At 32.8% G+C, this 14,077-nt stretch overlaps 2 protein-coding genes across 6 annotated transcripts; one reads left to right on the top strand and one right to left on the bottom strand.

Moving 5' to 3' along the window:
* The first annotated feature begins 4,890 nt into the window (after positions 1–4,890).
* On the top strand, positions 4,891–8,864 carry LOC101215732 (proline-rich receptor-like protein kinase PERK13). Its single transcript, XM_004135199.3, has 8 exons — positions 4,891–6,577; positions 6,677–7,141; positions 7,231–7,317; positions 7,428–7,498; positions 7,602–7,678; positions 7,773–7,920; positions 8,074–8,235; positions 8,306–8,864. Exons 1-8 carry the CDS (start codon positions 5,554–5,556, stop codon positions 8,606–8,608), a joined length of 2,337 nt encoding a protein of 778 aa, XP_004135247.2. The 5' UTR covers positions 4,891–5,553; the 3' UTR covers positions 8,609–8,864.
* Positions 8,865–8,991: 127 nt separating this feature from the next.
* LOC101215974 (transcription factor ABORTED MICROSPORES) lies at positions 8,992–12,446 on the bottom strand. Of its 5 annotated transcripts, none has more exons than XM_011657322.2 (9): positions 11,922–12,446; positions 11,628–11,767; positions 11,373–11,552; positions 11,198–11,279; positions 11,027–11,095; positions 10,021–10,539; positions 9,699–9,926; positions 9,470–9,617; positions 8,992–9,297 (listed from the first exon to the last, which is right to left on the bottom strand). In XM_011657322.2, exons 2-9 carry the CDS (start codon positions 11,729–11,731, stop codon positions 9,293–9,295), a joined length of 1,335 nt encoding a protein of 444 aa, XP_011655624.1. In that variant the 5' UTR covers positions 11,732–11,767; positions 11,922–12,446; the 3' UTR covers positions 8,992–9,292. The 5 variants fall into 5 exon arrangements, with proteins under 5 accessions (XP_011655624.1, XP_031740985.1, XP_031740984.1 ...); XM_031885125.1 differs by having other exon boundaries at positions 9,441–9,617; positions 11,027–11,092; positions 11,922–12,169; XM_031885124.1 differs by having other exon boundaries at positions 9,441–9,617; positions 11,922–12,167.
* Between the last annotated feature and the right edge of the window lie 1,631 nt (positions 12,447–14,077).

The raw sequence follows: 14,077 nt of genomic DNA, 5'->3' as shown, positions 1-14,077 counted from the left end.
TAAACTAACTAATTATATAAACTCATTTTTTCAATGGATCACTTTGAATTTCTTTCTAACATGGTTTCTTTAAAATTAAATACTTGAAAAAAGATTTCAAAGTTCAAACATGAAAACGTGGTCACTTTGTTTGCCATTGTTATTGACTGCCTCTCCATGGCAAAATTAAGGCCAAAGAGCTTACAAGTTATTGTATTTCGAAGTTTGGATTTGTCCATACATGGTAATGACATCTCTGTCCATATGAAAATATTTTGGGATTGTTTTCTAAACTATTACTAAAAATATTACGTCATTTAAAATATGAGTCAACTCAACTTGTCAGTCAAGCTAATTCAATGATTAAATTTTGAGGACTGAAATGTTCATTTTAAAACTTTAGGAACTAAATAGACACTAATTTCAAACTACATGGATTACAAGTGTATTTTGTCATGAAAAACTATTTACAAATATCATGTGAAGAAAATCATACAAAAATCTATTGCATTTGATTTTTTTATGAAGTGTAAATATTTTGTTCGATTTGTTATTTTTGACAAAATTTTAATACGTTTTTTTAAAAGAATTTTATATTTCTAATTTCAATTCGAGGCAAATTAAAAATAGAAGAATACTCGGTCTAGTCTTTGCTACACAAATCATATCCTATACCCATTTAAAAACATATCATATAATAAATAAATAAATATATATATATATATATATATATATATATATATATATATATATATATATATATATAATATATATACTTTTTTTATAAAAAAAAAATAGGTTATTATTGGAGAAATTTTTATAGATAAAAAAAATTATTTACAATTATAGCACAAAATTTAAGTAGGTTATAGAGAATTTAATCAATTTTGTTTTGCGAATAATTTCATATAATTTTTTATTTTTAAAAATACTCCATTATGTTATGTTCACGTGATTAATGATGAGTTACCTATCGATATCACCTCAAATAATATTTTTAACAATATAGTTCTTTGTTTTTTTTTTTTTTTGTATATTACTTATACACATTTCTTCTCTATTTTAATTAGTAGAAATTATTTCAAACAACAATAATTTTGAAAATATAACAAAATTTCAAAATATACAGAAAGAAAGAGATCCATTTTAAACAAATTTTGATATTTTGTATGTATTTTAGTTTATTTTTTATATTTGAAACAATTTAATATGATTGGGTCTTATAATTATAATGGAAGTGAGAGTATGGGAATTTGATTAAGATTATATGAGTCAGTTATTATTGAGTATAATTTTAAATTTAAAGGTAGTGTGTTATTGGAGGAAATATATGAATTATTGTATAATAATAATAATGTATTTAAAAGTTACTGATTTTATCGAAAAAGTAGAAAAATATACTCAATAACACAAAATAAAAATAAAATTATATTTTGAATAAAGGTCATAGTTAACAATTTTAGTACTAATAATCAATAACATTCCAATATTCTAAAAAAGACAACAAATATAGTTGATTAGAGATAGATCAATATTTATAATATGATTCATAAATGATATATTTATATTATTGATAGACGTTGACAAATTTTGGTGTATCGTATATGTTAATATTTTGAACATACCGTAATTATCTTTATATTTATTATCGAAAACTAAGCTGACTAGATCCATCTAAAACAACTGACTTAAATTTTTGGATTTGATTCTTCATTTTAAAGGATCAAGTCTAACCTGTTTTTAATTGTAACTAATGATTGGATAACTAATAATTCGAACAAAGTAGAAAATAATCAACTTCAATAATAATAATAAAGGAAATTGAACTAAGAAAGAAATTTATATATAAAAAGGAACACTCAAACAAATGATGCAACTTGCATAGGGGTGGTATGAAGGTAGCATTGAAAGGGGTTGATTTGAGTGGTTTAATTCAAAGCTATTACTCGATACTCTTTTTCTAAATAATTTCAAAGCTATGACTTGATACTTTTTTTCTAAATAATTCAAACTCTTCGATAATTACATTACATGTGGATGTTGCAGTGAAAACATAATAGATTACTTTTGGAGTTGTTTACTTGTATGACAATATGACACACACACCTAAACTTGTAATGGAGCAGTAGAATCTGATAAATCAGTTAAGGGGTGTTCAATCATATTACGTTTGAGAACTACATCATGTTGTCATATCGTTGTCATTACCAACGTAGTTATCGTTACATCGACTATCATTATTGTTACTGTTACATTTGAAAATTTTCATTTTTCACATATTTACTATTACCGTTATTGATATCAATACCACTTGGCTCTTGAACGTAGAGGTAACGATAGTGATAACAATAACAGCAAAATTTACCAAATTCATAATTTTAATTATGCACGATAATAACCAATCCAATTACGTTCGTGATTCATGCTCATTACCACTAACACATCGATAAAATTTCATTAACGACTATATCAATTTTCATTATAGCTCTTTAAAGGACAAAAAAAATCATAAAAGACAGCATGGGAAGGGAACTCGATGTGTAATTATAATATTATTTTGTTATTACAAGTTATCAAAATAATATATTATTTACAAAAACTTGTAAGAAATTTTGAGACCAATCACAAATTGTCATATCATTTATTAAGTTAATGATGAAAAGTACAAATAATTCAATTTGGAACTAATTAAAATTGACATTTGTCCCAAATTAAAGAATCGAAAAAAACATAAGTTGACCATTATAATAATGCCACATGTTTTCATCTTAATCGTTGGATTAAGTAAATCATTTTGGTTCAATTGAATATTATTTACTTGGACTAAATTCAATTAAGTCCAAAAATAAGCTTAATTGAACCCAAAGACTAAATATAACTTAAATCCATATGGTTAAGCTCATAGGTCTGGTCCATGGATCAACCAGGTTTAAGCCCATAAAGTCCACCAGTGAATTCTATAAATAGAGGAATTATTCTCATTTGTAGGGGTTGAAATTTTTTTGACTCTAGAAGGTCTTAAGAGAATTCTTCCAAAAACTAGAAGACTCCCTAACTCCTCTCGAATATTGAAGCTCCTTTGAAGATACAAAAACGTGCTCCGCTTCCTCAAATCAAGCGTAAGCATTCAACCAACTTGAAGAACATAACGTGCTCCGCTTCTCCAAATCAAGTGTAGACGTTCAACAAACTTCAAAAACATCACGTGCTCCGCTTCCTCCAAATCAAGCGTAGACATTCAGTCGAGAGAGAATCAGAGGATAAATGTTAGAGATTGAACCGCATCACAACAAAATCAACAAAGATACAACATCAACTTCAAGTTCAAATCCACGAATTAAATTTTTTCGGAAATCTCGTGCGAACAATAACATTATGTGAATATGATATAACAATTATAACACATTGTTTTAGATTTTTAACAAATGTTACAAATATGACAAAATTCTCACTTCTCCATCTTAAATTTGTTATTATTCACAAACTGCTCTTCAATAACTTATTTATCTTCCTATTTTTAATGTCATATTCATCATTTATTTATTCTCCCACTTTTTTAAGACTCTAATTATTTGTTTATTCTTATACTATAAAAAATATTTATTATTTTTGTCTTAATCTTAATTTTAGAATATTAATAATACAATAATTGTAATATGAAATATAATAGTTGTTGATTTGAGTAATTTAACTTTATTTGTGATTTTTTTTTACTTTCTTCGATGTGTATTTTGAGTTGAATTTGATTCTAAATTATTTTATCTTATTTTTTTACATTAATTTTGTTTTGGTTTTAGTTTGTCTTAGTTTTGTATATCAGTGTTGTGATATACTTATATTATACGTATTCGTTTGTTAATATACTTACTACGTGATTTTTCATTTTTTTAAATTTTATGCAGTTCATTAGAATATTATCAAGTATATGAATGATATAACTCAGTGTATCATTATCAAGTATATCAATAATATATTGTTAAAGCATATCAGTAAAGTGAACTGTTATCAAGTATATAAACCAAATTTACAAGTGTATATTAATAGTATATCAAGTGTAATCAATCAATTATATAAGTGAAAAAAACTAAATGTATATGTAGTGCATCAGGTGTATCAAACATGTATTAGTAATGTTTCAGGTGTGCGTAAAAATGTATCGAGTGTATAAAAAAGTATCAAGTGCATCAAGTGTATCAATCAAATGTATCAAGTGTATCAACGTGTATTATGTGTATCATACGTGTATAAAGTGTATCAAAGAAATATTAGTAACGAGGACATTTGTGACATTTTATTTCTTAATGTGTGGGTTGAACTTTGTTTTTGCTATTTTCGCAAATAATAAAGTGTGTGCTATGAATTTAATTATTATATCTTATTTTGCCATTTTTCAAGTGTCCCTTATTTATAAGGTTAATAGATAAATTATATTTAAGAAATTGCCAGTTCGATCTCTAAAAAGCTCCATAATTTAATTTACACTTTCAACTCCTAGATGTAAAATAATTGCAAACATAATAAAGTCTATTATTATAATTTATCGTGAGAGTCTATCACAATGATAGATTTTATTATATTTATAATTTTTTAAAAATATTATTATACATTTCATTATTATTTCTAAAATTCATCATTATAATTATCCTATTTGAAAATCTTTAAATATATTTGACATAATATTAAAATTTTAGATAATTTAATTTAATGTCTATAATCAATTATTAATTTTCAGGAATCTAACTTAAGTTTCAAGTATCTAAATTGACTTGAAAAGAATTTCGTAGTGACTTGGAATTATTAATTATTCTTTTACCAAAGATTAAATTTATTAATCCAATTTAATTAATATTATAATAGTAAAGGAAGAAAATAAATATTTTACAAATTGAAAAGTATGATTTTAGGACACCTATAGTTAAAGAAAAATACAAAAAAAAAAAAAAATGTAAGTATAATTAAAAAGGAAATTAAATATAGTTTTGAATTTGGCGGTAGCCCGAATTGCAAGGAATTAGAACACTCCGCCATTTCTCAACTCTTCATCTTCAATAACTCAATCCCATCACCAAACACCATCCGATTTTAACCGTCCTCCATAATTATCCTTCCTCTCATTCTTCCATTCCTTCTGTTATAACCCTAAAACCTCCCGAAATTTATGATTCCCAGAAATTTTGGAGTTCCATTGATGGTTCACGTGGAGTCTCTCATCTTCCCCATCGTTTCTCCCAAGATTTGAGCAAATGTAATCTTCCTCACTTTTCTTTGTTTCATTTCAATCATCGCCTGATTTTTGTTTCTGCCATTGCTGAAATCTTGAAACGACCTTCTTGTTTGTTGTTGTTGTTGCTGCTGTTGTTTTTTCAAAAAAAAAAAAAAAAAAATTGAGTGTAATGATGCTGATAATAGAAGTAGGGATCTATAAGAAATGAGACAGGGAAAAGAGTTCATGTAGGATGAAGAATCTGGCGGAGTGGTGTTGAAATTTGAATTTGAGACTTGTGTAAGAGAGAGGCTGGAAATAGCTGAGGATTGTAAGAGGAAGAGGAGGAGAATTGTGAGAGAAGAAGAATAATGTCTTCTTCAAACGATACTTCTTCTCCTTCATCGGATTCTGTTTCAGATTCAAGTTTGCCGCCTGAAGCTTCGGATTCTTCTCCTCCTCCTCCTCCTTCTCCTTCTTCGGACTCTTCTTCTCCTCCTCCTTCACCTTCTACTCCACCGTCACCGGTGCCAGATGATATTTCATCGTTGACATTGAATCAATCTAATGGTCCTTCGCCGTCGACTTTTCCATCCGCAATTAAAGCTCCACCTATCGACGGTGAATCTTCGCCATCTTCCTCGCCTCCAGCTCCTCCAAATCCTGGAACTACACCGCCGGCTCCTACTGGCGGCTCCGATTCAAATGATTCCGACGAGACTCCATCGCCACCGCCTGAAGACTCTGCTTCGCCACCACTGTCTCCTCCGCCGTCGCCTCGTCCACCACCGCCTTCGCCACCGCCTCCTCAAGACCCGTCCGTGGTTGGCGTCGTTGATCCTCCACCCTCCCCTGTTCCGACTGCAAAAGCATCTCAAGCACCTCCAAGAAGTCCACCTTCTCCAATATCTGAGAAAGATCCCTCTACTCCCGTGGATCAAAGCGCCATTCAGGCACCTAATACACCCGAGGAGACTCAACCATCTACACCGACGAATCCTCTTCCTCCATCAGAAAATCCAGTTGTGATTCCTTCACCAGGTGCAAACCCAGCAACGGGAAAACAAACTCCAAGTTCACCTGATCAAGGAACAATAACTACTCCCACATCAGAGTCTAACATTCTTTCACCTCCCACAGCCACATCCACTAGCACTCCAAACAACTCACCTCATTCCTCCGACTCAACGCCAGTGAAATCACCATTAGGACAGTCCAATGCACCATCAACTGGTTTACGTAGTCACACTGATGTTGCAGTCGGTGCTGCAGTTGCTGGAGTTTTTGTAATCGCTTTGTTTGCTGTGATTTTTGTGTTCTCAAGGAAGAAGAAAAGACGGGGAAAGATGTACACCGGCCCCTACATGCCTCCAAAAAACTTTTGTGTGAAAGCAGGTATTAAAGAAACTTGGAAGTATCCAATAGTAGCTTGCTGTTCTTCATTTTAGATGTTATGTTTCTGATCTGGATTATGCAAATTTTATTATATGTTAGATGGAAATTACTATCCACAAGAACACGGGGGCAACTCTGGTTCTTCTGAAGGCTTCTACACTCAAGTCCCACATACTCCCCTTGGAAATAGCTTTGGGAGTCAAAAAGGAACAGGATACAGTGGCAGTGGAATGGAGTCAAGTGTGATAAACAGTGCCAAGTTCTACTTTAGCTATGAAGAATTAATGGAGGTTACATCTGGATTTTCGCGTCAAAACATTCTTGGGGAAGGTGGGTTTGGATGTGTTTATCAGGGTTGGCTTCCAGAAGGGAAGACTGTGGCTGTGAAGCAACTCAAGGCGGGAAGTGGACAGGGGGAGAGGGAATTCAAGGCGGAAGTTGAGATCATCAGTCGTGTTCATCATCGACATTTGGTGTCTTTAGTGGGCTATTGCGTCGCCGAGCGTCATAGATTGCTCATCTATGAGTTTGTTCCCAATAAGACTCTTGAGCATCATCTCCACGGTATGGAACCTATCCTTGAGCTCCACCATTACTGTAAGATAGATTTTGAGTTGTGTTTGATGTTGAAAATATTTGACTTCTCTTGGCAGGTAAAGGAGTACCCGTGCTGGATTGGTCCAAAAGACTCAAAATCGCTTTAGGATCTGCAAAGGGTTTGGCATATCTTCATGAAGATTGTGAGTACACATCTAAGTTCAAAAAGTTTTATTGAATTGAACTGTTTCAATGTTACTGAGACGGATATACTTTACTAACTCCCTGTATCTTTTTGCTTCTCTGTTGATAGGCCATCCCAGAATTATCCACCGAGACATCAAATCAGCCAACATTTTGCTGGACGACGCTTTTGAGGCGCAGGTATGTCCAGATCAATTTCTTCTTATAATTTTGAAAACATACGTGCTATTTTCTTGTTTCACGAGTCTCTGATTCCGATTTCGACGGACAACTTCAAACACAGGTTGCAGATTTTGGACTTGCGAAACTGACAAACGATACAAATACCCACGTTTCCACTCGTGTCATGGGGACATTTGGGTGGGTTAACTCGACATTTGCTCCTTGAAGAACAATTCTTTGAGCCGTTGTCGTTCTTTTTAATATGCATCGTTTGTGTTTCAATAACTTGCAGATACATGGCTCCCGAGTATGCATCAAGTGGGAAATTGACAGACAGATCAGATGTATTCTCGTTTGGGGTTGTGCTTCTTGAGCTTATAACAGGTCGTAAGCCTGTTGATTCCACTCAGCCCCTGGGGGATGAGAGTTTGGTCGAATGGGTATGCAAATAAATGAACAAACTTTTCAAATTTCTCCTCCATTTTCCGTTATATTTATATACTAAATTTTAGATGTTAAAGACGTTTCTTCATCTTGTTTGAAATACACTTGAACGGATTTAACAATGTTCTATCTTATTACGAATGTCCCAGGCTCGTCCTCACCTTCTGCACGCCCTTGAAACTGGGGAGTTTGACGGATTAGTAGATCCACGCCTTGGAAAACAGTATGTGGAAAGCGAAATGTTCAGAATGATCGAAGCGGCAGCTGCCTGCGTTCGTCATTCGGCTCCTAAAAGGCCTCGCATGGTTCAGGTTAACTTAATTCCATTCAAACTCCATTTCATTTCAACAAGCTCTTTTCTAATAGTATTTTGGTGAATAGGTGGTGAGAGCAATAGACATTGAAAGTGACATGTCTGACCTCTCCAATGGTGTCAAATATGGGCAAAGCACCATATATGATTCTGGGCAATACAATCAAGATATTTCTAGATTCAGAAGAATGGCACTCGGTACAGACAGCTTCGACTACGACAGTTACAGTAGTGAATACAATTCCGGAGAAATGAATGCAAGTCGTGCATCGTGGAGATTCCAGAATAACTCAAGTGGTGAATCAGAAACTCAAGCTTTTAAAGGAGGATCTGTGACACCACAAAATCACCCTGGCGGTAGACAATTCTAATCTGATGATACATAAACAAGACGTAAATAATGTGTAAAGCTTCTTTCATTTTTCTTTTTCTCCCATTTTTGTCGTAGTTGTTCGCTTTGTTTTTTTTTTTTTTTTTTCATAAACTTATTCATCCTTCTAGACTAAGGAGGTGGAAAATAGTGATTTGAAATCTTACATTTGAACTCCAACTAATGAACACCATTTGTATTATGTCATTAATTAAGAAAAGGTTGACGAGGGATCAATATATTCTATTTCTGGTGATGCTGTGGTTTGTTATATGTATTGCATTTTAAATTTTGACCACTTTATGCTGTTTTTATATTTTCCTTGTGTCTACCAATTATGTTATGCATTCACAGATTTCCTTAGTATACTTCACTTCCCCCCCATAGAAAACAAAATGTTCTTTTAGCCTTTTCAGTTCATAAATATTCAAAAAAAAGAAAATGATATTTCCTTGGCTCATTTGATGAAATAACAAGTTTCCTAGCTCAAGTAGATTAATGTCACTGATGCAGGTGATTATACAGCGCAACTTTTGGACAATCCATTGCCCTTTCCACCATGATATCGTCGAGTTACGGTTATAAACACTCTCCCTTTCTACAGCCTATTTCTAATTGCCTGATTTCTCAGCTTGTTAGCTTGATCAGTGAGTCTCTCAATCTCTTTGGTTGAATGTCATTTTCATTAGCCTATACATGCAACAGAAAACCAATCAGTTTAAAAGAAAAGAAATTCCTTTAGAATTGTAAAATCTGAAGTTTAAGGTAATAATGGTGTTTTTGAAAACTTAGAATATTCCATACTTGGGTATCTAAACACAAATGAATGTTACCTCAACATGGAAAATGTTGAGGACCATACCCCCAAAGGTTGTAATATTGACATCAATAACCTGCAAGCCTAACGAATCCATCGCCTCAATCGAGCTCACTACACCGCCTTGTTTCCGCTTGCAGAATAGCTTGATTAAGAAATCTCTTTCATTAATTTGCATCACTTCGACTTCCACCTAACAACATTTTAACAAAAATGAACACTCTTTCTTTTCATTGGGAATGTTTATTTGAGAAAAAGGTGTTAAAAATTCTACCTCCATAGGCTTCTCCTCATCAAGGATAAACATAGGTTGATCATCCTGAACGAAAGGCCAACTATTAATGTCATCATTTGTCTTCTCTAATGGAGAAACCTTCAAGTGTTTGTTCTTTTGACAATCCTTGTGCTCCAACTGAATGAGCTCATTTTGTAGGCTTTTCACATTCTCTTCCAGCTCTCTTATATAGCCGATAGCATCCACAATGATTGATGCTCTATCCATCTAAGAGTGAGTTGTTCCATCAAAATAAAAACAGAAGATTAATAAACATATGTAAACAAATTCAGCATATGGGTATTAGATAATTAGTTTGAACCTTGGATATATTAGGAACTAAAGCACGTAGAGTGTAAAGACGATCACGAATCTTGTTTCTTCTCCTCCTCTCTGTCATGAGATTCTTGGATTTGTAAACTTCCTTTTCTTGTTTCTCTCCAGTTTTGGCTTCATCTTTCTGCAAGATCTTCGAATGATCCAAAACCACATTCCTCTGTTGTTCTAGCAAATCTTCTTGGCGCATCCCCGCTTTCGATTCAAAAGACGTGCGGATTGGTTGGTTGAAGAGTCCAGGTGAAGGCTTTGAGCCACTGGATGATCCTTCACCACAGCCAGGAAAGGAGCTGGACTGAGATACTGAAGGAAGAGTTTCTAATTTGGATTTGAAACCAAGGATGGCCTGAGGATCAGGCCAGTTTAGTGAATAGTATTTGGTAGATGAATTAAGTATCTTCTCATTGAGTCCAGCATTCAATGCACTCTCTGTTTCAAATTCTTGCCCCAGAGAGAAGTTACAGTGAGCCATTACAAAGTCTATAACCTCACCCTCTCTTGGCATCTGATAGACATTGCACCCAAAAGTATAAAGAGAATATTTTAATTTATCCACGTTCTAATGAAAATTGTCAAAGAAATAGCCTTCGGAAGTTTTTACCTTTCACAGCTAGCACTCTTTCTCTCACAATTTGTTATTATTGTTTTTCTCGATCCTTCCTAGTTGGGACCGACTCCGAGTTCAAATAAAAACACATCCAAACTATCGACTTTTCACTCTTGACATCATAAATATGAAAAGTATTGTACTTTTGAAAATCTTTCATTTGGAAAAAGATTATAGGTAAGATTTCGGAAAGTTTATATACACTTTTATCTTGGCAGAGATTCCACGGCAAGTAAAATCGATAGTTTGGATGTGCGAGGGAAAAAAAAAGCTAAATCATTGTTTAAATGGTCGATTTCAGCCAAAAAGGGTTGAAAAGAATTATTATAACACTTTGCAAAAAGAGGTTAGGGGTGAAAGATGAAAACTTTTGAAGGCTACTTACACGTTTTGTAGCAAAAAGCTCCACAATGCCACCAGAAACTGGAATCAGAACTCGAGTTCCAGTCAACTCCTGCCAAATAAAAACGACATTCGACACAGAACTTAATGAAGATCAACCAACCAAATGCTGCTACCAAATTGAGAGAAAAATGAAAAAGAAAAGCGAACCCACATGTGAAAAACTTGAAAAATAAGAAACTTCACCACTTGTTAGCCACATGGGTTGATTCGAAATCGAAACATCACCATGAACCCTGCAACAAAATCCCAATACAAACATAAAAAGTTTCAGCAGTTTCACCATTATTAATGAACAGTTCTAAGTTCTAAGTTCGAAGTATAGCTACCCAGTGTTTAATGATATTGAAGAAGGAAACTGAGCAAGTGCTTGGCAAGCGTTTGTCCTTCTAAAATGTCGAAATCGAGTATCTTTACAAAGCGCAGCCGGTATCGTCTCTCCAGCTTCCTCCTTCCCACCGGCACCAGAAACTCCACCGCTACAGCAGCAACCAACCCAATCGATAAACCTACAATACAAACAGCAGCCACTTCCATTAAGATGTTAAAACACACCATTTTCCCATGAAATCAAATATACAAACCTTAAAGAATCATCATCTCTTGATTTCCAAACAATGCAGTAATCCCAAAGTTTGATCTCTACTAAAGGCCTGAGAAATTCCAGAGCTTCTTCAAAGCTTCTCATTGTCTCTGGCTTTCGATTCCTTCTTCTCAACTGACTCTACAAGATGAAGTACAAGAAGAAAAGGGTAACTAACATTTGGTTCAGAAAGGGGAAAATCAGAATTGGTTTTTGAAAACAGAAATGTGATGTTGCTTTAAGAAGAAAGAAAGAGAGAGAGAGAGAGAGAGAGAGAGAGAGAGGTTTGACTGACCAATCAGAAGAGAAACAGAAAACCATGGAATCAAATCGTTCAAATGAAAGCTACCCATAACCGTAAATGGTGTGAAAGAGAATAATATTCGAAAACTGGAAAATGAGAGATGAAGAAAATTCTGGCAATTTCCTTCTTCTTATTGGTAGTTTTGATTTTGAAAGAGTACGGCTCTGTCTTTTGCTCTTACAGTTACTGAGAAGTTCAATGATTTGTTTGTGTAAAGAAAAGGACAATTCTTAACCACCACTCTCTTCTTTTTTCACTTTCCCCCCTTTGAACTATGAGCATGAAGATCAAATCTTTAACCTCTAAAAAGGTTGGATCCATCACTAATAAGCTTAGCTCATTTTTGCTTGTTCGTTCGTTTTTTTAAAAAAGGAAATGCAATACACGAGCCTCAACAAGATAGCAAAGGAGAACCAATTAGACCAATCAAAAGAATCTTCACACAAATAGGGAAGAAGATAAATAATACATCACAGCACTAGTGAGACGATGTGTTGCCTTTGCCCCATTCGCCTCTCTCAAACACCAAATGAAAGATACAACCCAGACCCATCCATTCGTTAATCAGTTATTCACATTCAACTCAACTAATATATCAAGACTAAAAATCCTCCATATAACTTTCAAATAAGTTTCGTGGTAAGAGATTTATAACTTTTGTTTCAAATAGCATCCAAATTGAATAACAAAATGGTGTAGAACACAATTAGAATGTCTGTGATATTTATGGAAATATTTTTGTCCAACTAAATTCTACCAAATCTTCTTTAGTTTAATTTGGAGCAAAGTTTTAATTATGTCAATAAATTTCAAAAGTAGTTTTTTTCTTTTCCAGCTGACATACAGTAGGAGTGCACATTTCCACCTTTGTTTTCATAAAAAAAATAAAAAAAGTTATAGGGAATGGTTACTTTAAAAAGACTTTAAGGATTAGTGATCAAAATAAAACCCTTTGAAATTATTGAAGTATAATTAAAATCTACCAAATGATTTGGTGAGTGTAAATAGAACTTGTAACTCATATTTATTTGTACCTCTGACCATGTCACTATATCACATTTCTACTTTCATTTTAACCAATAATAATAATAACAACAAATGGTTGTTTTGAAATAATTTAAAATGTAGGAGTAAAAATGGTAATTTTTTTAAAAATATACATTTGAAACTTACCCTAAGTATATGAGAAATGAGAATGTAGTAAAATTTTGAATCTATATAGTATATATTATAAAAACGAGGTGCAAGGGAAACACAGATATTGAAAAATATAATATTAAGAAAATCATATATATAATAAATAAATAAACAAGAAAATAGGAAAAGAATATGGAAATTAAATAAATAAAGGAAGAAATACGTGGAGAATTTTTAATGTGTTTTATCGTTATGAAACGTGGGCCAGACGAAGTGAGGAATTTAGTGGGCTTTCAGATTGGAATTTGGGCCTTTCATCGGTCTGTCCATAACCCAAATTTATAAGAAATGTTTGAAGGTTTGGAAAAGGAATAGTTGCACGTTTCACCATTCAATTAAAATAATTAAGTATATAAAACATTTTTTAAAAATTGCGCAAAAATTTTAAAATTCTATCAATGATAGAGTCTATCACTGATAGACCATGTTGTAAAAAATGATCTATTACCGATAGATCATACGAGTCTATCAGTGATACAAGTCTATCAGCGATAATTTTGCTATATTTACAATTTATTTTAAATGTTGCTATATTCTTAATTTATTATTCCTCAAATGTTCACTCATTACAATTACCCTTTGAAAAAAATGATTAGTTGCATTACCCAAATTCACTAACGGTAGATTGTTATCAATATCAGTGATCAAAGACTTTCATTATGAGAAGTGATTGTTTTCTACATGTATATTCTTTTTGACATCACTGCTAACGTTTTATTTGATACTATTACGAGTGCTTTTTCTTACTTCACTTGAATTGAAAACTATCATCAATAACAACTATCAATGATAGCAATTGATAGTTGCTATAAGTCACAATTGTTAATAGATGTTAATAGTCAATAAATGACATACTTACATTCTGTTTTTTTTTAAATATATACATATATATTCCAATTGACTAGTCAACGTTTTTGTATTTTTGCAAATACTTTATCCTTATACCATAT

This window comes from Cucumis sativus, chromosome 5 (genome assembly GCF_000004075.3).
Source record: "Cucumis sativus cultivar 9930 chromosome 5, Cucumber_9930_V3, whole genome shotgun sequence".
In the NCBI taxonomy this organism is placed as follows: Eukaryota; Viridiplantae; Streptophyta; class Magnoliopsida; order Cucurbitales; family Cucurbitaceae; genus Cucumis; species Cucumis sativus.
The sequence above is the reverse complement of the archived record's forward strand: the minus strand, read 5'-3'. Positions and strand labels throughout refer to the sequence as shown.